The 26,555-nt window shown below is 39.0% G+C and overlaps 1 protein-coding gene across 3 annotated transcripts in view; it reads left to right on the top strand.

Moving 5' to 3' along the window:
• The window catches only part of TNFSF13B (TNF superfamily member 13b), a 75,318-nt gene extending 72,872 nt beyond the window's left edge, over window positions 1-2,446 (top strand). For all 3 annotated transcript variants that reach the window (XM_070408610.1, XM_070408608.1, XM_070408609.1), the window contains one exon: window positions 856-2,446. In XM_070408610.1, coding sequence (XP_070264711.1) covers window positions 856-968 — 113 coding nt within the window. In that variant the 3' untranslated portion in view covers window positions 969-2,446. The remainder of the gene's footprint in view (window positions 1-855) is intronic.
• The last annotated feature ends 24,109 nt before the right edge of the window (window positions 2,447-26,555 follow it).

Raw genomic sequence — 26,555 nt, 5'->3', positions numbered from 1 at the left:
GATAAGTTGTGTAGATGCACACAGAAGCATTCAAATGATATGATGTCTAAAATTTGCTTCAAATTATAGATGAAACAAAATTGAGAATGGGTTAACAATCATTGAAACTGAATACTGAGTACATGGAGTTTATATTATTCTCTCTACTTTAGAAAACTTTTGACAATTTCCTACAGAAAAATAAAAAACAAAACATGTTTTGGTAGGGGTTAATTCCCATTTTATTTAAGAGTTAATATTACTTAATGCTTTGTGATCTATAGCCTTTGCCAAAATATTAGATTATCTTTAATCTCTATGATAATGACTAATAAAAAGTAATCCAAATTACTCCTTATCCCATAATCTTGCCTCTAGTCTAGAGAAAAACTATGCAATAGATGTGCTTTGTTAATGAATAGTATTTTTATACTTTTAATGATTTATACATCTTATATGTACATTTAGAAGTAAACACAGTTGTGTATTTTTGTTTTAAATTATTATAAAAAGTTTATCATATCAATAAAATGAAGCAAAACCATTTTTAACTATATGATATTCCATCAATGGATGTGCTATGATGTACTTAACATTTTTTTTTCTTAAACTTTAACATTTGGTTCCTGTTTAGATTCTCCATTTTATAAGCAGTAAGTGGTAAATACATTTACATCTGCTGGAAGTCCTTCTGTTCATTTAACTTTCTTTAGGCTGGTAGAATAATAACTGGTTTAGAAGTCCACTGTTGTAATTTGAAGTGTAAATGCCTACATTAACCTTTTTCCAAAACAAAGTTGTTTTATTTGACATTCCTTTTTATTTTCTTCCCCATTGGATAACCACTTTAAGTTTTTGTAAACCATTCTTTTCCAGGCATTGCGAAGCTGGAAGAAGGAGATGAACTTCTACTTGCAATACCACGTGGAGATGCTAAAATTTCACAGGATGGAGATGGCACTTTTTTTGGTGCATTGAAACTTCTGTGACCTATTTACACCTTGTTTGTGGCCAATTTCCTCCCTTTCTATGTATCTCTAAGGAGAAAGCACTTAACTGGAAATACCAAAAGGGAAAAAAAAAGTAGTTACCATAGCCTTTTCTGTGAGCTATTTGTTTTGGTTTGCTGAAACTAGACCGGACAGGAAATTTAACAGACAACCACAGCCAAAGGGTGTCATGTGAATTACAAGAAGTAGAGCTCATTTAAGGAAAGATAGAATTAGGAAGACTTTTTCACCATAATGCCATGTCAAACAATTTAGTCATAGCTTCTTGTCTTAGAGGAAGCTCAGGGTTCAAAAGGGCCGTAATGATTCCATTTTTCACTACGAAACAAGTGCCCATTTCCATAGGACAGTAAGACTTTAGGGGGAAATCTCAGAATTCATCCTCTATGTTTATGTAAAATACACCCCTCTCCTTTTCAGTTAACATTGGAGAAAGTAAAAAGAAAAAATATATAGAAATTTTGCATTTCCTACATGTGAAACTAATTAAAGCCTAAATTTAAACATCATATTAAACAATTGAAGATATAGTACTATGTAAGTCTTTTTTGGTTTATTTCAAGTTTGCAGTTTTTCTCTCTGATGTTATATATTACCCAATGGAACACTCCCCAACAGGTTTCATAGGAGGAGAATAACTCTCTCATGTGTCTGCACGTATGTGTGTTGTTTGTAGCTAATATTCAGAAACTTAATGTAGGGTAATTTTAATTCATGCATATAACCATTAATTGAAAAAATAACTATAATTGTTCTTATATAAAAACAAAATCTTCACTAGAAATTAATGAATACATTTGTAATAATGTAATATAAATTTTCTTTATTTCCTTTTCTGTTTTAAACTACTGTTCACATGTCCCAACCTTCAGAAGCAGTCATGTTATTAGCTTTACTGAAGATGAGGTTTAATTCAATTTCTTGGCATCCTGAAGTATGCTACATGCTATATGCTGTTTATAAAGTTACCATATGCCGGAAGATATCACCTAATTTTCATTTTATAAAGAACCACATTTGAGAATGCTATAATATTGACATTTATTACATCTCTTTCCCCTTTGTTTTGCTTGCTGTTGTTTTTAAAATGTCAAATGTCATCAATTTAAAGAGCTTTCACTTCATTAAACAGTTTCTTTCATTAGTTTAATCAGTAGCTGGAAGAATAGACCCTGGTCAGCACTAAATTTCCCCCAGTCTGTATGAAAACAATGTTAAAGGTATAATTTTCAAAACAAAAGCAATGATTTGTATTTTTGTATATAAACTTAAACTTTGTTTAAATATAATTTTGACTTTTTTGTTAAAACAAAATCTATTTTGCAATTATTTTGTTTTATAATATAATCATTAAAAGGAAGGGATAGGTAGGGTAGGAGTTTTGATACCAGGAGGTGGTTAGGAATTTTCTTAGTGTTGCTGCTAACTTGGATTGCCAAATAAAAACGCTCCGAGTCTTTTGCCTCATTTTTTGATTGAGTTTGTCTAACACCACTCCTCTTTTAGTTTCTTTCCATATAATTACTAAATGCCATTTTAAAAATTAGGTACATACTTGTAAAACATTAGAAAGTCACATGTGTTAGGGCATGACAATAAGGTATTTGAAATCAAGAATATTTTACATATTTCAAAAAGGATTTGTAGCCCTAGCTGGTTTGGCTCAGTGTATAGAGTGTTGGCCTGTGGACTGAAGAGTCCCAGGTTCGATTCCGGTCAAGGGCATGTACCTTGGTTGCGGGCACATCCCCAGTAGGAGGTGTGCAGGAGGCAGCTGATCAATGTTTCTCTCTCATTGATGGTCTAACTCTCTGTCCCTCTCCCTTCCTCTCTGTAAAAAATCAATAAAATATATTTAAATTTAAAAAAGGATTTGTACGCATTAGTATTTTATAAAGAAAGGATATAAATTACATATTTCTTGGAGAATAAGTTTGAAAAGATAATCCTGCACTATAATAAGCTTGCACATTAAGCTATTAAAATCTGCAGCTTGCACCATTATTCTTTATAAATGACCTAGCATATTTTGTCAGCAGGTGTAGAATTCAGCCACATAAAATATTCTTAAATCTTATATTACTTTCGGTTTAAACCATTGTTGAAATGTGAACCCTATCTTCCTCGTATATGAAATGTGAGGAATATTAGACTTTGGTTGAATGAAAGTTTATTTAGATATCAGGAAATAGAATTAAGATCAGGTGTGTATGGGGCTCCCACCCCAGCAGCAGCTGCCCGAGTTCCCACTGCTCTACCCTTCCCCCAACTTATTTTAGGGAAACAAACAGATGTTATACTAGGATTACCTACAACAGAACATTTCTAAGGTTTAAGTGTATGGATCCAGTCCAGACACTCGTGTCCAAAATCTGAAATCAGGAGTGTGATGATGAATAACTACTTGAGGGTATTAAATTGTTCACTTGTGTGGGAACTAAACCAGTTAGCACAGCGCCCAGAGGGAAATCATGTGCAGCCCTCAGTGGCCTCTGGAGAAATCAGCTCCACTCTCAGTCATCGTGTAAGAGATGGTCCTCCCAGTGTGGTTTGTTATGGATGCGGCAATGTATTGATAAAATTTCATAAATTCTTTTGTAATTTGAATTATGAATTATAAAATAGTGCCTGTTATCTGTCTGGCCCTATGCTAAGAACCTGGGAGTTATAAAATATTGCTTACTCCAGATTAACTGCATGCACATTCACTTTGTAAAATTAATCTTGTAAGTTTGTATAAATTTGATTTACCTCCTCCCCCCCCCCCCTTTGAGGATATTTGTCACAGCATGATTTTAAGAGTAGCCCCCCACACCCTAACAAAAAAGAAACAACTTCAATAAGTGTCTGGCTGTGTAGATTAAGGTATGCCTACATAATGGAATGCTATGCAGCCATTAAAATTATGTCCTAGAACTCTATTCCAAGTCCTGGAAGATGATCAAGAGAGTCAAGTGGAAAAGTAGGTTATAACAGCATGTAGAGTATGATTCCATTTTTGGTAAAACAAAAAATATCAGCATAAAAATAAAGGACAAAAGAAAAGCAAACACGAAAGCAATGGTGATTGTCTTTGAGTGCAGGGGGTTATCTTAGAATGATAGAATAGTTTTAATTTCCTTTCTCTGCCTTCTCTGAATGTTCTACAATAAGTATGCGCTGTTTTAATGATGAAACACTTCTCACTTCTTGAACTGTTACTAGAAGGAGAGTTTCACCACAGGATCTATCTTTATTAACAGACTCTCATTAATTGGGTAGGTGGGCTCTCTCTCCCTTTTTAAATTTTTTAATTAGTTTATTTATTTTTTACAATAAGATTTGGAAATAGCCCAAGTGCCCATCATTAGATGAATGGATAAAAAAGCATTGGTACATTTACACAATGGAATACTATGTACCTGTGAAAAAGAAGGATCTCTTACTCTTTGGGACATCATGGATGGACCTGGAGACTATTATGCTAAGTGAAGTAAGCCAATCAGAGAAAGACAAATATCACATGATCTCACTTATTTGTGGAATCTAATGAACAAAATGAATTGACCAACAAAATAAAACCTGAAGCATGGCATGGAACAAACTGACATACCTTAATGTGGGGGTGGGGGGTGAGAAGACATAAACCAAAGAAGTTATATACCCATATGCATAGCCCATGGATACGGGCAATAGGGTGGTGAAGGCCTGGGGAATGGGGATAGAGGCTGGGTGGAGGGGGATAAAGTGGTGAAAACGAGGGACAGCTGTAATATCATCAACAATAAAAAATATATTATATAATAAAGAGGTAATATGCAAATTGACTGTCACGCCTTCACACAAGATGACTGTCCCCATGTGGTCAAAGATGGCCACACCCATGTGGTCACAAGATGGCCACCACAAGATGGCCAGCAGGGGAGAACAGTTGGGAGTGACCAGACCTGCAGTGGAGGGAGGGCAGTTGGGGGGGACCAGGCCAGCAGGGGAGGACAGTTGGGGGTTACCGGGCCGGCAGGGGAGGGCAGTTGGGGGCAATCGGGCCAGCAGGGGAGCAGTTAGGCATTGATCAGGCTGGCAGGGAATGGTTAGGGGGTAATCAGGCAGGCAGGCAGGCAGGTGAGCAGTTGGGAGCCAGCAGTCCTGGATTGTGAGAGGGATGTCCAACTGCCAATTTAGACACCCCCCCAGTGCACGAATTTTGTGCACCAGGCCTCTAGTATATAAAATAAATTTGATTAAGTTTTACAAATTAATTATGATTAGAAAGGGAATCTAAGATCTCTAGCCTTGCTCACGTCAGAGTAGCTTCTCCGGGTTCCTCTTCTTTGGGCCACGCACAGGAATGAAAGGCTGGCATGGGGCAGTCAGCACCTCCAAACACGGGCTATCCTTGCGAAGCCATGTCCAGACCATCAGAAGGGAGTGCAATTTTCTTTTAAGCTTGGTTTGAGGTTGTCTTTGATTTTCTCATCTTCACCATTGGCATTATCCAAGTTACTAAGCCTTTTGTTATTTAAAAAATAATTTAATGACATTGTGTTTAAGATCACTTTAAAAATAAAGGTAATAAAATAAAATTATAGAAATACTTAATAATACAGTACAAGGAAAGATTTGTTGCTTATTTAGATTTATTTTACAATCTTATGGCCCTTACCAATACTTAGAATGATATATTTAGAATATACAATACTTTTTTCTCTACAATTTTGGGCATTTGTTTTGTTTTAGTTTTATGTTGTATGTTTTTGTAGGTCCTATTGCAACTATGCACCGTATTTAGAACCAATCACAAAGATAGGAAGTAATGTGCTGAGATTGGGTGAGTAGCTCTGTGCAATGAAGAAATGTTTGAGATGGTGTTATGACACTGAACTGTCAATTGGGATCACCAGTGGCTGATTACTTTGTCATTTTCAAGGACTAAACAAATGAGATCAACAATACAGAAACAATGATATATCTGGTGTGCAGCAGTGCAAGTTGATTAATTTCTTTGTTTAACATTTCCAGCTACACAAAAGTAACATTTTTTCACAAATAAATGAATAAAGTAATGAAATCCATTTTAGACCATTTAGAGGAAAACATCGGTTGTATCATTGTTTTTGATGGGGTGCTCTCTGTGTCCCCACCTATTGCTGGTGGAAGTGGGCTTCTTGGGGTGTCATGGGAATAAATATTTCTTGAGGCCCCCATGGGAGAATGAGGTGCTGTGGAAAGTTTCCTTTCTGTGGAATTAAGCCCCTTAGTTTCCAAGGTCCCGTCTCCCTCCATGCTGCCATGGAAGAAGACCCATCTTGTCTTCAGCAGAGCTAGGATCAAAGCCATTGCCCAGAGTTTTTGTTCCATGTGTTCCCAGCTGCAGTCCGCATGGCCATGGGCCATATGGCTTCTGGGGTTACATGGCTATGGAGGCACACAACAAGTGCAGGTCATGGAGCAAAGAGAAACCGGAGTGCAAGTGGCAAGAGAGAGAATTCGTTGTTTGGGGGATTTTAAGTGGGAGCTTATCCAAGAAATCCTTCAGGATTTCACATGCTTGCAGTGGCTGCATCCCTGTGGCTAATTATCTTTTTCCCAGGTTAGACTGACAGGCAAATACCTTCCCTATCTCACCCCACTTCTCTAGGCATGTGCCCATCACCCCCTTTGTTGGATCCCTTCCCCAGTGATTGGCAGCGAATGGACCGATGGTTCCCCATGGAGCGTGAAGTTGCAGCTTCCTGGCGAAGCTGCCCTGATGACCATGCTTCTAATATCTGGCCTCCCTTTTGCTCCTTTCCTATTTTTTAATATTAGCTAGCTAGTTATGATGGTAGGTAGCAACATTACCTTTAGACTTGTATTGATAGTGGTAGATATATTTTATGAGAATGTTTTTATAAAACTAATCCTATTGTGTGTGTTTTTAAAGGTTAGTAAAAACCAATAACAGGTCAAATATTCTCCCCTGGAGCTGAGTATGAAGTGGCAAAATTCCATCTGGACAAGGTTTTGCGATGACCATGATGTGGCCACTGAGTGTAAGCTCACTGTCAGCAATCTCCTGACCCCACATCGAGGCCCTGACCCCACTCTCTGGATATCAGAGGCCAAAAAAGAGATTCAACTTGTTTACTGGCATCATTCAAAATTAGATGATGGTGATGAATGGACAAATAACAGGAAAAAATAGTTATGAGAGAAAGGAGGGAATTCTTTACCATTGAAGTGACAGATTCACTCTGGTTTACATGTTTTTGAACTTCTGACTTTTCATATTGAAATAATTTAAAGCTTATAAAAATATAGAGAAGAAGGAGTACAAGGACATCTCTTATACCCTTTACTTTTATTCCCCACATGTTAGCATTTTACAGAACTAGAATCAAAATTAGGATGGTACCTTTGATACAACGTGGTCTTGCATGTGAATGATAATTGCCCATCACCCCTCTCCTTGATAGCCATTATAGCCACACACACACACACACACACACACACACACACACACAATATTAGAAAGGAGTATTTGGAGACAAAACTGACCTCTTGGATATGCCATCTAAGCAGTAGCACAGGGCCCCACACACTCTCTGGAAGGCCCTATTTTTTAGTTTAATCCCCCGCTATTGCCATTGTGAAGTTCATAATATTTTTCCAACAAGGGGCCCTGTGTTTTTATTTTGCACTGGGCCCCACAAATTATGAAGTGTCCCTGCTTGAAGATATTAGAGAGAAGACGTGGACAATGATAGTTAAGAGCACATCTCTAGGGCCACACCCCTGGAATTCAAATCCCAGTTCAGTTGTTTACTAGTTTTATAATTTGGGGGATGAAGGTAACAGTACTGGTAAACTCATGGAGTTGCTATGAGAAATAAACGAACTGATATAGTGTCTGGCACATTAAGTGCTAAATGCTTTTGCTTAAAAGACACGCGTACGCACATCCTCAGACACATACATAAGAATGGGGATTTGAATTGGAAATCAAAAGAAAGAAAGAGACATGCACTCTTTGGTTTTATTTTGGCAAAGGAAATGGAAGCTAAGCTAAGGTAAATTGTCAGGAATACCTGGTTTGGTTGTTTAGTTTTAAGATATCTTGAATAGATCAGGAGAGAGAGAGAGAGAGAGGGAGAGAGAGAGAGAATGATTAAGAGAAGAAGAAGAAGAAGAAGAAGAAGAAGAAGAAGAAGAAGAAGAAGAAGGAGGAGGAGGAGGAGGAGGAGGAGGAGGAGGAGAAGAAGGAGAAGAAGAAGAAGAAGAAGAAGAAGAAGAAGAAGAAGAAGAAGAAGAAGAAGAAGAAGAAGAAAGGAAAGAAGGAAGGAAAGAAGAAAGGAAGGAAGGAAGGAAGGAAAGAAGGAAGAAAGGAAGGAAGGAAGGAAGGAAGGAAGGAAGGAAGGAAGGAAGGAAGGAAGGAAGGAAGGTGTCCCTGGGGTTTAGGAACATTTCTGGCCCTTCTTCAGGTCCTTCCCTCTACTCAGCAATGCAAATGAAAAAGAAAACAAACATCTCTTATTGCACCCCACCCTGGAAGCTAAGTATTTCCAAGACTTAGGAGACAGGTGGGGCAAAAACTTCAGTATGGGAACAGAAGGCCATCCTAAGTTTAACCAGATAGTAGTGAGAGGGAACCAGATTCGGGAGATCAGATGGCAGTGGCAAGAGAATCACATAAGAGGGAGTTTGATGAGAAAAAATGCCCACAGGGAAGACTCTTTCATGGGCCAAGGGGTTTCCATATGAGACCAGCCTGCAGGGCTCAGCTGGGAGCAAGGAGGGTTAAAGGGGAGAAGGGTTCTGCTCAGCCTCCCTCTACGTGCTGAGAAACAATGGATCCTCCTGAGGAGTTTCAACAGGGAGAGAGCACAGAGCTGGGGTCCCTGATCACCTAGTAGAATGGCAGCTACACTCAGTATGAACAGGACTGTGTGGGTAGAGTCACTTGGGAACAAAACCACAGCCACATTTTCACTTGCATTTCAGACAAGTCTGTTGCATAATACATGGCAGTTTGGCTCCCTTGGATGTTAAGACAAATGGATTAATTTCTTTTCTTAAGTGTAAACCTCAGGGTTGACAGGGCTGCCAGATTAGAGTCCAAAACCGCAGTTTAAATGAACTAGACATTTCTAAACAGCATCCTGCCTGCTGAGAAATCGCCTCAATCACCTTGAAAGGCTGCCATCCAGCCTGGGAGGGTAGCCCTCCAGAGAAGACAGGCTGCTTTAGGGTTGAAATCCCGGTCCGTAGGGAGTGAGGATGTGGTCTGTGCCTTGAGGGATCTGTCTTCACACGTGTCAAGAGAGGAAATTTAGCATTTAGCGTACATTCCTTTTAACCCACATTAGCAGAGTGGATACATCACCAGGAGGTTATGTCCAGCCATTTGAATGAGTTGGGGAAGCTCATTTTCATTTGTGAAACTCGTAAGCCATCAGACTGCTAGCTATTGCCTGAGTGTTAACTCAAGGAATGAGGAGTCCACATCTGTCTCAAGAAGGATTGGCCGCAGCAGGCTCTCCCTCTTGGGAGCACTAAGGTGCCTTTCCCCGCCCCTCTACGTCCCGTCCCCCCAGGCAGGGTACCTTTGCCTTTCTCTTTTCTAAGCTCCAAGGGCCCTTCTGCCTCTGTAACTCATTTCCTGAGCCCACACAGCCCAGCTGGTTCACTTCTACTAAGTAAGTTATTCTGTAACTTTCCAAATAAATTTTCTCTTATAATTTGAAGGAGAAAAGAAAGGTTGTTTACCCGCCTGTGGTGAAAGATTCTGAGTTTCCCAATACATGACCTGAGAGTGAAAAGTAAGGAAACTGTCAAATAATGAAGTGTAAAGAAACTAGAAGTTTCTATACAAGAGAAATAAACCAAAAAAGAAAGATCACCCCCCCCCCCAAGTAAATTTTAACAATAGAGAGGAAGAGGAAGAAGAAGGCAAGAAGGGAGAGAGGGAGGGAGGGGGGGATATTTTCAATATTTAAAGAGCTATAACATGCTGGAGGATACAATTAGAATCAATGGATAGAGCTTACAGATTTTCTTCTTTTTGCTTTTTTAACAGCCTTATTAAGGTACAAATTACCCATTTAAAATGCAAAATTGAATGTTTTTTAAAAAAATAAATTTTGAAGATTTGTGCGGAAAGTTACAGAATTTAATTCAAAACTTTGGAAACTTGAAATTATATTCCCAAGAAGGAGGGGAAGAGGCTTAGAGGAAGATGAAAAAGAAGAAAAAAACACCCTCTGTTTCTGAGAAAATATTTCAAGGGCTCTTTTTATTTTAGAATAGACTTAGATTTACAATAGGTTACAAAGATCAGAGTTCTGTGTACCCCTCACCCAGCTTCCCCTGTTGTTAACATCCTACATTACTTACATTACATTGTCACAACCCCACAAAGAAAACTGGGACACTACTATTAACTGAACTCTACACCGTATTAGGATTTGTAGGATTTCCCACTTCTTTTTGTTTTCTAGGAGTCAGTTCAGGCTACTTCATTGCATTTAGTTGTCACGTCTCCTCCTCTTTTCTATGACAGCTTCTTGTTTCCATGGCCCTGGCATTTCTGAGGAGTACTGAGCAGGTGTTTTGTAAAATTCCCCCAGTCTGGGTTTGCCTGATAATTTTCTCATGGCTAGAATGGCGTTATTATGCCTTGGGGAAGAACACCAAAGAAACGAAGTGCCCTTCTCATCACATCAAATCAGAGGTACATGATCATCTGAACTGGTAGTGTTTTCCAAGTTCCCAATTAATGCATTTTCGATCCATATGTTTTTCTATTAATTATATTACTTAACTGCACATGCTATATTAATGTGGAAGCAAACACGCAAAATGTTCAGCTTGAACAATGTAGCAATCAATGTCCAACCTTTGCCTTGCTGAGATGTTGTGCATATCTATAACCACTAGAGGGGAGCACGAGAACAACTAAAGTGAATGGTTACACTATTTTTTTTTTTCTTTTACACTGAAATGCAATTACATGGATAGAGAAATACTAAAAATGATAAAACCAGGAACTAGAAGAGTGTGAAAAGACCAACCAGGCCCTTTTAGTGTTTCTTCAAGCCATATTCAACTTCTAAAGGAAGTTTTTGCAATATCACAATTTCTACTCTGTTCCAATGGATGGAAGTTGATGCCCGATGAGTTGAACTAAATGGTTTACAAACCTGGAAACTTTGGCAAGCCCTGTCTATTGTTTCCATGCATCTAGGTTAATACACCTTGGAAATGTTTCTTTTCAGACCCCTCAGATGTGAAAATTCCCTCAAGTGAACACATAATCTTGTTAACTATCCTGTAATCCAATCCCTGACTTGGCTTCCCCTACCTCCATGTACTTCCTTACATCTCTCCTTAACTTGAAACACATATAAGAAACTGCAAAACTTATTCTGGGGAACATTTGAGCTCTTGTGCTGTGGCATTTGTTTGTCAATTTGGCTTAAATTCATAAAAATTCTCTACAGTTTTGGATGTTTTTTACATCCCCATAAGGCATATTATGTAAGCAGTTTAATGGCAAAATACAGTTTTTCAAGCAATTTGGTGATGACAGGGAAGGAGGACAGTAGCTGGAGGGGGCACCCGGGGCAGGCACACAGGCCAAAACCCTGGGTAGGAGAAAGGCTGGTTTGAAGAAGAGGCAAGTGATGGTGGAAACTGGAGACCCTGGGAGGTGTGGGATCCAGTATGAATGCAAGGAGATGGCTTTAGACAGCCTTCATCGGATGGCGGGCTAGAATAAGCTAAAGATAGAGGATGTGGTAGGCAAGAAGAGAGAGGAAAGGAGCAGTGTGCCTGAGAGGCTTTATTTTCTTTGCAGGGTAGAAGATGAGTTTACTGACTTCACAAAGAGTGTCCCCCTTTCGTGGCTAAAGGGTCTCATTCTCCTTGGCCCTTTCCTCAGTCTGTGCTCAGAGATGTTTTGCTGTCTACAAGCAGCCTGCCCCAGGCACTACCTGATTTCTGTTGCTAGCAGGGCTTTTCTCTTTCTCTCTCCTTCACTCTCACTCTCCACCCTTCCCTGTGCAACACAGGTGAGGGAGGCTATGGATTCCATTGCTTTTTCAATCATCTCCATCAAATCAATGTAAAGATTTAGAGTCCCAATGACCCTCTTTGTTAAAGGGCTTAGTGTTTATATTTTCAAATCTAATATAATAACAGAGGAATATGCAAATTAGCCAGGGCGCCATTACATCACCACCAATCTACAAGTGGAGGAGAGCAACAGGAGGGGAGGGCGGGCAGTGAGCTACAAGCGGCAGAGAGCTACCAGCAACCATGGGCAGGGTGGTCAGCTGAGGCAAGCAGCAGTGAGCTACTCATGCATGGATTTGTGCGCAGGGCTACTAGTAGTTTAACAAAGGCAATAAGAGTGGTTTTAATAAATGATCTAATGACCATTCACAGCACTATTCACAGTGTAGAAATTGTGGGAGGGCAGGTTCATCTTTCCTCCACCAGCCCTGACACCCCCACCGCACATCAAACTCCCTCACTCCCTTGCCTGTGAGCCGCACAGGAGTCTGGGAGGCACTCAGCTGCTCACAGCCTCATTGTCTTCCCTTTGACAAAACATTTTCTTTAAATTGAATACTTGCAAGTCCTATTTAAGTTCCTGATATGAAGCTCCATTCAGGCTGCAATGGTCATAACCTTCACATTTGTTTCCTGAACCAAACGAATTCAATTCATGGTAGAGAATACATCTATGTCTCTCTTCCTTTTTATTTCTAATTAGCTTTTGAGTTTAATAATGAATTAAGTTTAATAGACCTTGAACTAGAGGCAGCCTCATTGAATTTCTCTTACTTTTGTTTGAACTGGACTAGCCATGCATCACTAGGAATATCTGTATTGTGAATTGTATTAAAAATATACCATAAAAGACTAGACTTTAATGACTGTGTTACTCATATTTAAGATATATCATAATTTTAATGATTGTGTTATTTATATTTATCTTGGAGCTCCAAATTATAAATTTTCTTTTAAATTAAAATAATGCACCAGATAAAAACAGTAAGGCAACCCAGGGCATCTTTAATATTTCTGGGACGACACACATTTTACTCCGAGAAAAACCTTCTAAGCCTTCTGTAAATCTTCACCCACACTCTCTTCTTTGAACTTACAAGCTACGAACTAATAATTGTGGAGCAGTGCACATATGTATCTAAAATGGCAGTCGGGATGGAATCACTGCTATTTTTCTCTGTTTAATTAAAAATTTGAATATAAGAATGTCTATTTATCTAGAAATTCACATTCTTTGCCATGAAGTTTTTGCATCTTTCTCTCCATTTGGAGTTGCTTAAGCCTTCTTCTGAAATGACTCAGAACTTTATTTTTACATATTTTATGTATCTTATCGCACTACCTGGAAAAGCAGGCTGGTATTGTGACAGGGGTAGGAGGCCTGGAGTCCAATGGAACTGGCTGGAATCCCAACTGTGTCAATTTTAGGTATGCATTCTTGAGCACATCTAAATAGACTCCCTAAGTCTGTCTCTTGATCTGTAAAACAGGGGCAGTAATCTGTACAGAGTTGATGTGAGAATTAGAAATGAGTTTACAAAACATGTAGCTCAGTTCCTGCCCATGGTGGGTCTGATAATTATCTACATCTAATGTGTGTCCCTGTTGATGCTGATCAGGGCAAAGGCTGTCTCTATCTTACTCACCATTCTATCTCCATTGCTTTAGCACAGTGTTTTGCTCATAAAAGGTATATACTTTTGTTTCTTGATTGAGGAAATGAATTATTAAAGGAATGAAGCTCTCATAAACCCTAACTTAAGAAAATATGGAAAGCTGTGCAATTTTGACTTTCCTGCCCTATATCAATTTCTTTCTCTATATTGTGCCAGTTTGTAAAAAGACGGGGGCTCTTTCATTATGCATTATGTAAGGTCTTATTGAGAGAAATAAAACATTTTTTACATCTCAAGGAAATAGAATTGAAATGCTCACAAAGAATTGAAGTAGTCCCTTTTGTTTCCTACATACACAATCCCCACTGTCAACACAACAGTTCAGTAGCACTTCTTATCAATAAGCTAATAATTCACTGATTCCGGATAAGTCACAATTCAGATAAGAAATATTTGAGGTAAAGGTGACATTTTTTTCCCTTAGGGATAAATAATCTTTGCGAGAGATTGTGAGAGATTGTAGCTTCAATTTTAAAATGTTATTTATTTTCTAATATGATCATACAAATTTAATAATGACAATTGTATCTTCTATCTCTGTTCTTGGATTCAAATGTCCTAGAAAAAGGCTAATAGGTAAAGTAATATAACTTTGTACTTGTTTTAATGAAGAAACTTAGGATATAAGCACTTGGGTTATTTTTTCCTCTTCTGCTCATATATCATCTACTTTGGAGATTTCAGATAATGATGGGAGTTGACTGGTAGAACGAGAGTGGGAGAACTTAGCTTGCAGAAGTCTCTATTTCGTCTCTCCTAAAGTAGACTAAGTCTTTACTACACAAAGTCCCAGAAAAAAAAAAACAAGGAGAAATAATTTTCAGTCATTATAGCTCATCATTAGCTTAAATAAATCATCACTTTCCTTTCATTGGGCCCCTTGCCTCATCTCAGTGGAGGATGTCTTTGATATAATTTTCTATTTTTGGAAGTTAGATTTGGGGTCAGTAACATTTTACTATTGCTAGTCTCTGTATTAAATGGTTTACTGTTTGTTTAGGTGCTGATAAAGGCTTATACTTTCTAAACAAGCAGCAGAATACTGGGAATATCCTGCAGCTTGGTAACTCTTTCTTAATCCTGATTTTTTTTCTTTCAAACTTACTCCAAGCAAATGATTGATTTATGCCTAAAGACAATCTCTCTGATGAAAAAGAACCCTTGAAGATCACTCCAATTAATTGGTAGGAGCTACGCAGAGGACTGTGTTAAGAAATAGCTTATGATTAGGCTGAAAGCAATGTAGCCAAAGCAATCTAGTTTACTGAGTGATGGGATTGAAAGTAAGATGAGCAACAGAAAAATGAAAATGAATATTCTTTCAAGGGTGTTTGTTTTTTAAGTATAGTGCTTCTTAAAATGATTTCTTAAAATGTCTAAGTGCTACTAAGGACTTGGGGGAGGGATTTCTACTTTACTCCTTCCTAACTTACCTTTTTAACATTTATATTCCTTCATCCCCGCTTTGCTCTCTTTGCAATAACAAAAATGTAGAAAACCTCAGATGCCCACACACTGAGAATTGTGAAGTCTTTATAGTAATTATCTCTGGGTAGTTAATATTGTGTTGTGTTCTTTAGATGGGGTATCATTTTTTTTCTCCTTTAACCTATTAAACATAGAGATAAATTAATTAGAAAAATAGAAAAGAAGAAATTGAGAGTATTGATAAAGATCTGAAAATTTGATGAAAATATTCAGAGACAGAAGGCTTGATTTATAACAGGGAACAGTTAAAGGTATGGAAAAATGTGGCTTCAATCCAATCCTGGTCCTTAATTTTTAACACAAAAGGCTGCTTCATTTCCTGTAATGATAACCACTAGAGGGGGTACAATGATAATGCCTGCTCCTGGACTACTTTGGGGGCTAATAATAGAAAGCTTTTCTTCCCAGGAACTGCATAAACTGTAAACTGAAATGCTCATACAATTTATTTTCAATGAGAAATCAATCATTTAAATTCCATTTAGTCTGACCTTGTGCTTTTTAAATTTTATTTTATTGGAGAAAAAGAGAGAGAGAGAGAGAGAGAGAGAGAGAGAGAGAGAGAGAGAGATTTGTTGTTCCACTTATTTATACATTCATTGGTTGATTCTCATATGCTCCCTGACCAGGGATAGAACCCACAACCTTGGCATAGTAGGATGATGCCCTAACCAACTGGCCAGGGCCCAACCTCAGTGCTTAAGGGTTCTGTGTTTTTGTTAGCCCTTCTCTCTGTCCATTCTCCTCCACGTCCTGCTGCATTTGCCCCTTCTGTTCCTTCTGGGCAGATTCTCCCTCACAGCCCTCAGGGGGAACCCACACTCTCCACAGACACCTCAGTCTCTGACTTCAGCCCCCTGGCCTGTGGAACAATCAATGCCTGCTCTTCAAGGGCCCCGGTCTGCGCTATTTTGCTACACCAGCCCAGAAAACGAACACAGGGTCTGAGCATCAGGAGGGTTTTGTCAGGAAAACAGAAATCACACTAGTGTTTCAAGTTGGGAGGACTTAGTACAGGGGATTGGCGTTATGAAATGCTAGAATGCCTGGCAGAGGAAATAGAAAGTGGCCACTGGCTTCAGGAAGACAAGAAAGGCAGAAATTGAAAAACCCATGACGGACGATCTTGGCTCCCTGCAGGGCCAGCTCTGGGGTTTGCAGGGATGTCCGTGGAAGCTGCAGTGTCCATTGGCTGCTGCTGGAACCCCACGGGCTCTGCAGGCTCCCCGGCTCCAGCTCTCCAGTGAGTGTCCCTCAGTGATGGAATCTACGTCCGCTGGCAAGCCAATAGTTTTCAGACATTCAGCACCTGTAATTCCAGGGGGAACATGGACGTGGGCAGGAATATCCCTGCGATGGAAACTGAAAACCCAGCCTCATCTTATTACTCACAGTGAAAATAAACTTCGTACATGGGTGTTCCTTCCTCACATGTGTCCTGTTAGCAGTATTTACAAAGCATGCCCAAAGTATGCTGCATATTCTTCTCAAAGGGCAGGCTTTGTAATCAACCAAATTTTAGCCTGAGTCCCAGATCTTTCATTTCCTAGCAGCATAACTTGGGAAATTTACCTAGGACCCCTAAGCCCACTACCACTTCTGTAAAATAGGGCTCATAACATATCTACCTTAAATAAGCATGATGATTAAATGAAATAAAATATGTAAAATATCTTTCAGCATGGCCTATCATAAATATTCGATATTTGTATTATTATACCTATTTCATTACTTTGATTTTAAATTAGTTATTTATATGTAGGAGGGACTCTTGCGATCTCCTGATGGTGGGAAGCCTTATGTTCTCTATCTTAATCCACAGAGCAACATAGCATCTGACAGTTAGTCGTTACTTGATAACTGTTATTGTTAAGGTTATTCTTACCAATATATCTAGGATTCTAATGGTTTTCAAGAGATCTCAGATTAAGTCAACTAAAAATTAATTGAATAATTTGTAGATTAAACTTACATACCTTCTAACATTCACTTAAATATCTAAATATTAGTATTTTTATATTCCTACTAGTATATGCAAAGAGATTTACAGAACAGAGTGGTGAGACTTTCTAAAATGGATTAAGTGTTGGGGTGAACAGAGGGAGCATCAAGTAACAAGTTTTGTTTTGTTTTTTAATCTGCTCAGGAAAGAGTAAGATATTTATATAGATGATGTCCTCATATGACATGTTAAGAAGTTTAACGTTTATCTTGGAGACAGTGGAATTAAATAAATTAATTTATTTTTAATGGGTAATGATATTAGTTTTACTTGTAAGATTGCGTTGGCAGTGCTGCAGACCTTTGTTTGTCAGGGTGAGAGAGGAAACAAGAAAATTGGTTGAGAGGGCCTGAACTTGGGCAGTCGTGGAGAGGAAGGGAAAGGGTGCACAGACAAAGAAGACACCTAGGAGGTAGAGTGCATGTCAATGATTGTCCATGGTCAGGTCCCGCAGGCCCACTGGCTGGACAGAAATGACTAAGAGAGACATGTCACCTGCACAGTGAGAAGAGCCTTGGGGTGCAGTCATCGTATTCCTTCCTCCAGCCTATCATGGAGAAAAGCCTACGTCTGCAGTTCTGTGCTTTTCTGGCCCATGCAGACTGCATTGACCCTGGAACTCCCTGCAGGCCCTGAGGAGGCCAGAGGGCACTGTGTCCACCCGAGTCCTTGGGCATGGCTTATATCCCCTGCATGGCTTGGTAACCGGTTTTGCAGTGAGCTCAGGAACCCGACCACACATTCAAGTTGTCATGTTCATCCTGCTTTGAGCCCCGACTACCTCTTGTGTTTCGGACACAGGTGCTACCCTGTCTTAACAAGATTGACTAAGATGAGAACAAACATTTTCCAACAAGTTTCAGCAGTTGGGTCTTTGTTGGCTTTGCTGAGAGCAGTTTCAATTCTGAAAGAACATCAGGCTAATTGCAGCAGATGAAGAAATGCAGGGAAGACAAGGACATGGGACGCTGAGTGCATTTTACTTCATTCAATAAGCTTGTCTGTGGAAGGAAGGAGAGTGATGAGGCTGAAGCACCATGAAAATGTGCCTCTTCGTTTTGTCAATCCAAGTGTTCTTTATATTCGGTTAGATGGATAGCACTTTATTTTCATGTTTTTCTCTAAAATAAGCCATTGATTACATGAGTAAGTCTGAAATTCCAGTAAAAATGGCCTTCCCTTCCATTATTTGTTAAATTGTTAAATTATTCCTGGGCCATCAATATTCATACATTTGTACACACCAACAATAATAGAACATTTTTTAGGATACAACCTCACATGAAGCCAGCCTTTTAAGACAAATGAGCGGTTACATGTTTTGCTCTGGATGAGTTGTTTCAAAATATACCTCTTACCTCATCGATCTTGGACCTAAAAAATCCCCCCAAACCAAAAATCCTGGGCATATCTGGCAACAAATCCTGAAAATTACCTCAGTGGAAACTCGGAAGCTTCTCTATTGGGATTTGTCAGATGTATTTTTCATGATAAGAACGGGCTTATGGGTTTCTGGGAGGAAGATCAAAAAGTACCATTTGCCACATTATATTGAATGTACATAATTTGTGACTGTCGATGCTGGCCTTAATCACTTGGCTAAGGTAGAGTTTGTCACATTTCTCCACTGTAAACATTCAAGGAAGGAGATCACTATGCTTACCCCACATGTAAGGACTGGAAAGTTATGCTTCACTCTTTGAGGGTAGAGCATGTAGATTACATGAAATCATTTGTAAATTACTTGAAATTCTTCTTCACAGCAGATTTGTTTCTCCCATACTTATTAATTTATTCACTTATTTATTTATAGCATATGGACTCATGGATGTTTACTTTATACTTTGGGTATAATTCATTACTTCTTTATTTTGTCGCTCAAATTGTTCCTACTTTGACTGTCAGTACCTCAATTACCCAGAGGTTTCCCACCAATATTTCCCTTTATCCTTTATCTTTCTTTTCTTGCTCCCAGAAAAAAAAAAGCTATAAAAAGACAAAATAGCTTTGGGATGTCCAAAATGGCTACTTTGACTTGTTCTGTGTTTTTTGTAAAATAATTAATAAGGCTTTTAATAAAGAAATTAAAATGCATCTGACATTTTTAAAAAGCCAGTCATAATAAAGAGTATTATTTATACCACAAGTCAATTCTCTAAATATTAATATGTATATTTTATGAAATTTACAATTAAAAGTCAAATAGAATTCATCCAATTTGGAATTGAATAAAATGGTCTTTAAATTCATGTAAAAATGCAAATCTCTGGGAATAGCCAAGAAAACTCATTTTAAAACCTACTTAGCAGATGTCAGCAAATACCATAAAGCCAGTGGCATCGACTCAATATGGTGTTGGCATAGGGATAGATAAATAGATTAGTTTAAACAAATAGTAAACCAAATCATTTTAACGGACATAATCCAGCAATACAGCCCAGTTTACATGCGATAAAATATTAGTGGTATGTTAGCTCAGAGGGAAAAGGTTGGCTTATTTAACAAATGGTGCTGGGACAACTGTTCAGCCATATGAAAGAGAACATTTAAGACCACAGGAACGAAGAGTCCCACCAGCGGAGTGTGTGTGAGTGTGCATGTGTGTGCGCGGCCAAAGGGAATGACAAGGGGGTAAAGCTGGCAAGCGAGGTGTGACAGTCAGTCTTGCAGGAAAAATAGGGAACCACTTTTTGTCTATGAAGCAGAGGAAAAACAATCACATACACACTTTAGGAAAAAGTGGGCAGAATGTGAAGGAGAGAACATTAAAATGTGGGAGGTCTAGGACAAGGGGGTTTGGGGAGACAAGAAGTGCAAGATGAAGGGTTTTAAGAATCCGGCGAAGAGCTCTGATAATTGAGGAGGTAAACCCCTGAGTCAAATTTGGCTCCTTTATCATTTTGCCTCCCCCTGCCAGATCCATTTCAAATATATATCCTCCCATCCTCTTTATTATAACTGGGTTATAGCCTTCAAGCCCCCACTAAAGTACTCACTTAAGGGAAACTGAAGATCTTGTGGTTCAGAACCCAACGCGGAGTGTTCCCAAGCACAAGAGAGCACATATAATCAAAATACTGCATTAGGTCAAGTCTGGGCCCCAGCTGGCGGGCTTGTGTTTCTCTCCGCAACTTGTGTTCAGCTGTGGGTTTTGTGACGCAGCAGGTGGAACCCAGCTGGGACACGACAGACCCACAGCTGTCTGAGGAGGAGGCTGAGGTGTAAATCCTTTTCAAAACAAAGGCTAGATTAGATTTAAAGTTCAAGTGTGTTCAAACTTCATAATGCAAAAGGTCTTTGTAAAACACACAGAGCATACACTAAGATGAAAGCAATAGTGAAAATAAACGTCTTCATGTTTCACGGTATTCAAACTATACCATAACTATAAGCTTGGAAGATCTAGCTTCTAGATCTTCCTGTTCTCTCTTCTTAAACTTTCTATCATTACTTTTTCTATTATTATTATTATTATTATTATATCAGTTTATTCAGTAAGTACTTTGTGCCAGGTATTCTAATAGGATTACTTATTCTCACTTTATTCTTCATTCTCAGATCATTTTATTAAACCTTATTTTATCAGCAAGATTAAGTAACTTTTCTGTAGCCATATAGCTAGGAAGTGAAAAATTTGTAGTCTACCTCAAGTGTATATGGCTCCAAAGAACATTCTCTTCCTATGTTATATTTCCTCCCAATTAGGCCAAAGCAACAAACTACTTAGAATTTGGAAAAGTCAGACATTTTGGTAATGTCTTTTGCCTTTAAAGCAAATTGCTTTTGTGCCTGAATTGGATAAATTATCCAATTACTTCAATGTAAGCACTGAATCTGATGAAGATGAAACTGTTTTTCAGCATTTTTTTCTTATACCCTTACTGACCAGGTTTAGAATCTGATAGTCATTAGATGACTATTTATACATCTAGGAGAAGTCACTAAATTTTCTAAACCTCAGTTATTCATCTATGAATGGGTTGTTCCATACATTAAATAAGAATAGATATGCTAGTATACATATCTAGAGAATAATATCCACTAAGTAAGTGGCAGTTTTCTTCTATCATACTCTACACCCTCCTCCCCCCGCCCCAGATCTGCAGTGGTCTTAGATCCCTAAAAGTGTGCACTTTACATTTTTTTAAAAATATATTTTATTGATTTTTCACAGAGAGGAAGGGAGAGAGATAGAGAGAGTTAGAAACATCGATGAGAGAGAAACATCGACCAGCTGCCTCTTGCACATCCCCCACCGGGGATGTACCCGCAACCCAGGTACATGCTCTTGACAGGAATTGAACCCAGGACCTCTCAGTCCTCAGGCTGACGCTCTATCCACTGAGCCAAACCGGTTTCGGCGACTTTACATTTTAAAAAACGATTTTGTGGTAGGATGGCATTTAACCCCACCCCCCAAATAAATACACAATAGTGGACTTTCAGTACTATGTTAAACAGAGAGGAAAAAACGGTAAGTTGTAAGATCATCCAACACTCTCAAATGTCAGAGAATTGGTGTTGGTTTATTTAAAAAGTGCTGAGAAAAGGTAAGATTTGGTGTGTATTCATTTAAAGAGTTAGACACTGTAAAGAAGGGAAGAAACATTGGAAAGGGCAAGCACAGGGCAAGCACAAAAGGTTATGCAGAGAGGTTATGACAAACAGTTTTGAAATAACATCATACAAAAGCTAGTAATAAAATGGTGAAGAAATACTGAGAAATAAACCACTAAACAAGCCATGTTGGTAGAAAGCTTTGGATATCACCAGTGTTTAATGCTGTCATTTTAGTCTCTCAAGGTCATAATGGTAATCATAATTTCTAATCCATTTGGCTTGATATAAACCTAGTAGTCACTAGAGATTATCTGAGGCAGAGAAGAGACGGCTGAAGGGAAAATGAAGGGCGACCTTTAATACTGAGGCCAGAAGCTGGGTGCAAGCCGAGACCCAGAGAATGCAGCGCTCAGGTTCCATTTCTCCTGAAAGTGACCAACATGCATTGCCCTCCTACCACACTTCCTCTGGTCCTTTGGCAATAGAGTTCTTCTTTTAAAGAGCCCACGTTTTATCCTGCTATGTTTCAAAGAATCTGGAGTTCTATGACTGCCATAGGAGAAAGGACGGCATCGCTCCTTTGCAATTTGTTAGATTGAAAATAAAAGTCAAAATCGTTGTTGAGGGCACCTCTTTCTCAGACAATCCTCAGAGAGCCATTATATTGAAAGCCACGGATGCATTTAACCTCCCGTTGGTGACTCTCAGGGTCTCTCAGCTGAGTGAGGAGGGCACTTATGGCAAAAGTGATGAACATAAATGTTCAAAACTACCTAATGTCAAAAAAGACAAATTGCTGGAAGGAACTGGCATATTTTGAACTTTGATGTACAGGAAATAAGGTGCTAAAAATGTCCTGTCATTGGGTCTAGGTAATTGAAGAATCACTGAGTTGAAGCCTGAACAGAAAGAAAGACAGGAAGATGAATTTAGTGTCCCTCTTCATCAATATAATATTGACAGGCTACCTAACAATATAGCTCTTGGATGAAGAACTGTAAGTAAGGCTGACAGATACACTGGTGAGGTCTGCTTACTTGCTTTGTTCCAGTGGGTTTAGCTTGAGGGCACATCAGCTTTTATTTAACATATTAAATAGAAAGTTGGGATGCAATAGTTTATTCTAAAAACTTCTGTCTCATTCCATCAACTATTATTGTTAAGTACATGCAAGATATATGTTCCACTCACAGTATTCCAAATGATAAAGACGTAGAACCTGTTTTCAAGTAATAATCACTCTTTGGGCATGCTAGATTCCATCGCCAAAGAATAAGCTTGCTAGGAATTCATTAAATTTTAATCTAGCGCTCCCTTATGATGGACTAACAATTAGGGAGTGATTCCTGTGGTTCTATTGGACTCCCCCACACGTTGATATTCGATTTTGTTCTTCACCCTAATTGGTGTGGCTTGGTTAGACGATAGTCCCATGCAACGAAGGGTCTCAGGTTCAATTCCTGGTCAGGGCACATATCCAGGTTGTGGGTTCGATCCTAGGTTGGGCCACATATGGGAGGCAATCTCTCACATCAATCTTTCTTTCTCTCCCTCTCTCGCCCTTCCTCTCTAAAATCTTTTTTTTTTTTTTTAAAGAAAGAAAAAAGATTTTTTTCTTCTGCTACAGATGAGACAGAGGAAGGATCATGTAGAAGGGGATGTTTATCTAAGGAAGGCGTGATGACCCCTAGTTCCAGCAATCAATTGCCCATTGTGAATATTTAACACATCTTCGGAGCAATAGGAAGTAAGATACTCAGAGGAAGGTCACCAAATACCTCCCTCACACATTTGAGAAATGGTTACCTCTTAGGGCTTTCGGAAATGAGCAATTCCTTTTTATTTTATAGAGATGCTATCTTAGTCGTAAGAACTCTCACTGTATATTCATATGTCCAGTCTCCATCTGAGGGAAGGTGGTGTTTTTGCTTCCCTGACCAACAGAATACTTTTTTGGAACTCTCATCGATAAGAAGGAGATTCTAAAGCCACAGGAGGCAAACCGATGCAATTCTTTGTTCCAGATAATTTTTTGGTTTTTATTGTGTTAAGAAGAGATAACATGAGATCTACTACCAACAAAATTTTATGTTTAATACAGTATTAACTATAAGCCTAATGTTGTCTATAGCAGATTTCTAGAATGTAACTCATCTTGCATAACTGAAACTTTATGTCTATTGAACAGCAACTCCACATTTCCCCCCCACTCTCCACTTACAAGAGATATCTAAAATAGTCAAACTCATGGACGCTCCAGGTGTTTTTGAAACATAGTAGATCATAACTCAGACATGAAAAAGGACACACTGTCTATGTATCCATAAGCTATTGAGTTAACTGATCACATGAGTGAATTCAAATATGAGTCAACTTTGTTTCTTTGTTCATTTGTTTAACTGAATGTATTCCTTTGGTTTGTTGTTTTGGTGTTGTATGTGTAAGGCCACACTTGCCGGAAGCCAATTTCATCCTGTCATAATTGCAAGAGTTTCATCAAAAGGTTGATGGAACTTGGGGACTCAACAAGGGCTGAGTCACATATGTTGTCACCTGTTGGGAATGGCTAAAGGCATTTCCCCAAACCTGAAAAGGGTTGATTGTTTGTTGCCAGACAGCTCAGGGCATCTTAATCTACATGTTATTGCCTCCTACCGGCCAAACACCTGAACAGCCCTAGGCTAATTCTTCCATTCTGACAATGGACTCTGTATAGGAAACCCTGGCCCTTTGAAGTGTATATCTCTGCCTCGCCTCAGGACAATTTGTGTTAATAAAAAGCATGGGGTCCTGAGATGAGGAGAACTTAGTTTCTTTAGCTAGGCTCCTCTGACCCCAAATGCCTTTCAAAATTATGCTTTATCTCTGGACTCTTACTTAAGTTACACACAGCCCTTTATCCAGATTGCTGAACCCTTCTAGATGCTAGAACAAGAACCCTGGCACACACTCCTATCTATGCCTTGCTATCTAGACCATAATATTTGAAGACTTGTCCTTAAAGCCACCTATGGGATGGTGAAACAAATTTGAATGGGCAGCTCGTTAGGTGTCAGCCCTGTTTTAGTTTTGGGAGATGTAGTAAGGAACAAGACAAAAATCTCAGGGAGCCTACATTCCAGTGGGGGAGATAGAATAAGCAAGTTGAATAAATAAAGCACAGTCTATGTAATAGTAGCACGTGCTTAAGAAAAAGTATAAAAGAGGGAGTGGACAGATGAAATGTTGCAGTTCGAGGTAGACATGAGTATTGACATTTTAGGTAGTATGGACACAGAAAGCCTCTCAGAATGATGTTTCAATTAAAACGGAATGGAATCTAAAGAACAATATAAACCAACAAACAAACAGAAACAGACGCACAGATACAGAGAATAGGCTGATGGTTGCCAGAGGGGAAGGGGTTTGGGGGACTGGGTAAAAGGGGAAGGTATGACAAATACAGATTGGTGGTTACAAAATAGTCTTGGGGATGTAAAGTACAGCACAGGGAATATAGTCAATAGTGTTGTAATAGCTATGTGTGGTGCCAAGTGGGTCCTGGAAATATTGGGGGGGTGCACTTTGTAAAGTATATAGGATGGGGCAAAGTAGGTTTACAGCAGTTCTTATGGAAAAAAATATAATAATTTAAAAAATAATACAAGGATCAACTCTGTTTTGCATACTCACAATCATAAATCTACTTTTGCCCCACCCTGTATGATTGTTTAACCATTATGCTGTACACCTGAAACCAACACAAAATAATATGGAATGCCAACTGTAATTGAAAATTTGAAAAAAAATTTAAAACACTGAATGAAGCGAGAAAGTTGGTCACATGGCTAATAGGAGGGAGAGCAGGAAGGGAGCAGCAAGTGGGAGGGTGCCTGGAGTGTTTGGGGAACTGGGCACCTGGAGGGAAGAGAATGAGAAGAGAAGAACCAGGAGATGAGGTCACATGGGCAATGAGGAGCCCGTTACTGTAAGGCCCTGTAGAGGATGGAAAGGATTTTAGTTTGTTCTCATCTCCAGAGTTGTGCATAGATATGACTTATAGTTTTAACAGGTTTACACTGACGATTGTGGGGCGAATATACCATAGAGAAGCTGAAGGAAGTCAGAAAGTTAGAAGGCAGAATCAGGGAAGAAGTCAGAAAGCTAGAACAATAATTAAACCACAGTTAATGGCGACCTTGGCCAGGAGCTGGCCATGAGGAGAGCAGACAAAAGACAACATGAGACACTGCTAGAAGGAATGTAGGGTGTGAGGGGAGGCGACAACTCAAGAATGAAGGCTGGTAGGATGTAATTGCCACTGTCTGAGATTGGGAAGTCTTATGGGAAGAGATCACATTGATGGGGATAGAGAAAATTGCTTTTGGACATAAGATTTTAGGCTAGTATACTTCCAAATAGAGGGACCGTAGACAGATTAACATGTGGTTTATGGAGTTTGGGAAAGTCTGAACTATAGGTATAAATTTGGGACTCATCAACAAGCAGGTAGTATTTAAGGCTATGAAACCGAATGATATCAGCTAGAGAATTTGTAAGATTTTAAAAAAAGAATGTTTAGAGAGAGAGGAAGGGAGAGAGAGAGATATTGATGTGAAAGCAAAACTTTAATCGGTTGCCTCCTGCATGCCCCCAGCTGGGGATGGAGCTCTCAATAAATGGCAACCTTTCAGTGCATGTGATGATGCCCAACCAACTGAGCCACACTGGCCAGGCACAGGGGCAGGGATTGGAGCAGAGTCATAGCCAACCTGGAATGTTCAGAGCAGCATTTCAGATTTTTCACTGGTAAATCCATCCCTCAGTTGC

The sequence above is a fragment of the Myotis yumanensis genome, unplaced genomic scaffold (assembly GCF_028538775.1).
Source record: "Myotis yumanensis isolate MYYU_CA2020_CCGP unplaced genomic scaffold, mMyoYum1.0.hap1 SCAF_3, whole genome shotgun sequence".
NCBI lineage: Eukaryota > Metazoa > Chordata > Mammalia > Chiroptera > Vespertilionidae > Myotis > Myotis yumanensis.
Note: the sequence above shows the minus strand (reverse complement) of the source record. Positions and strands in the feature narration are given on the sequence as shown.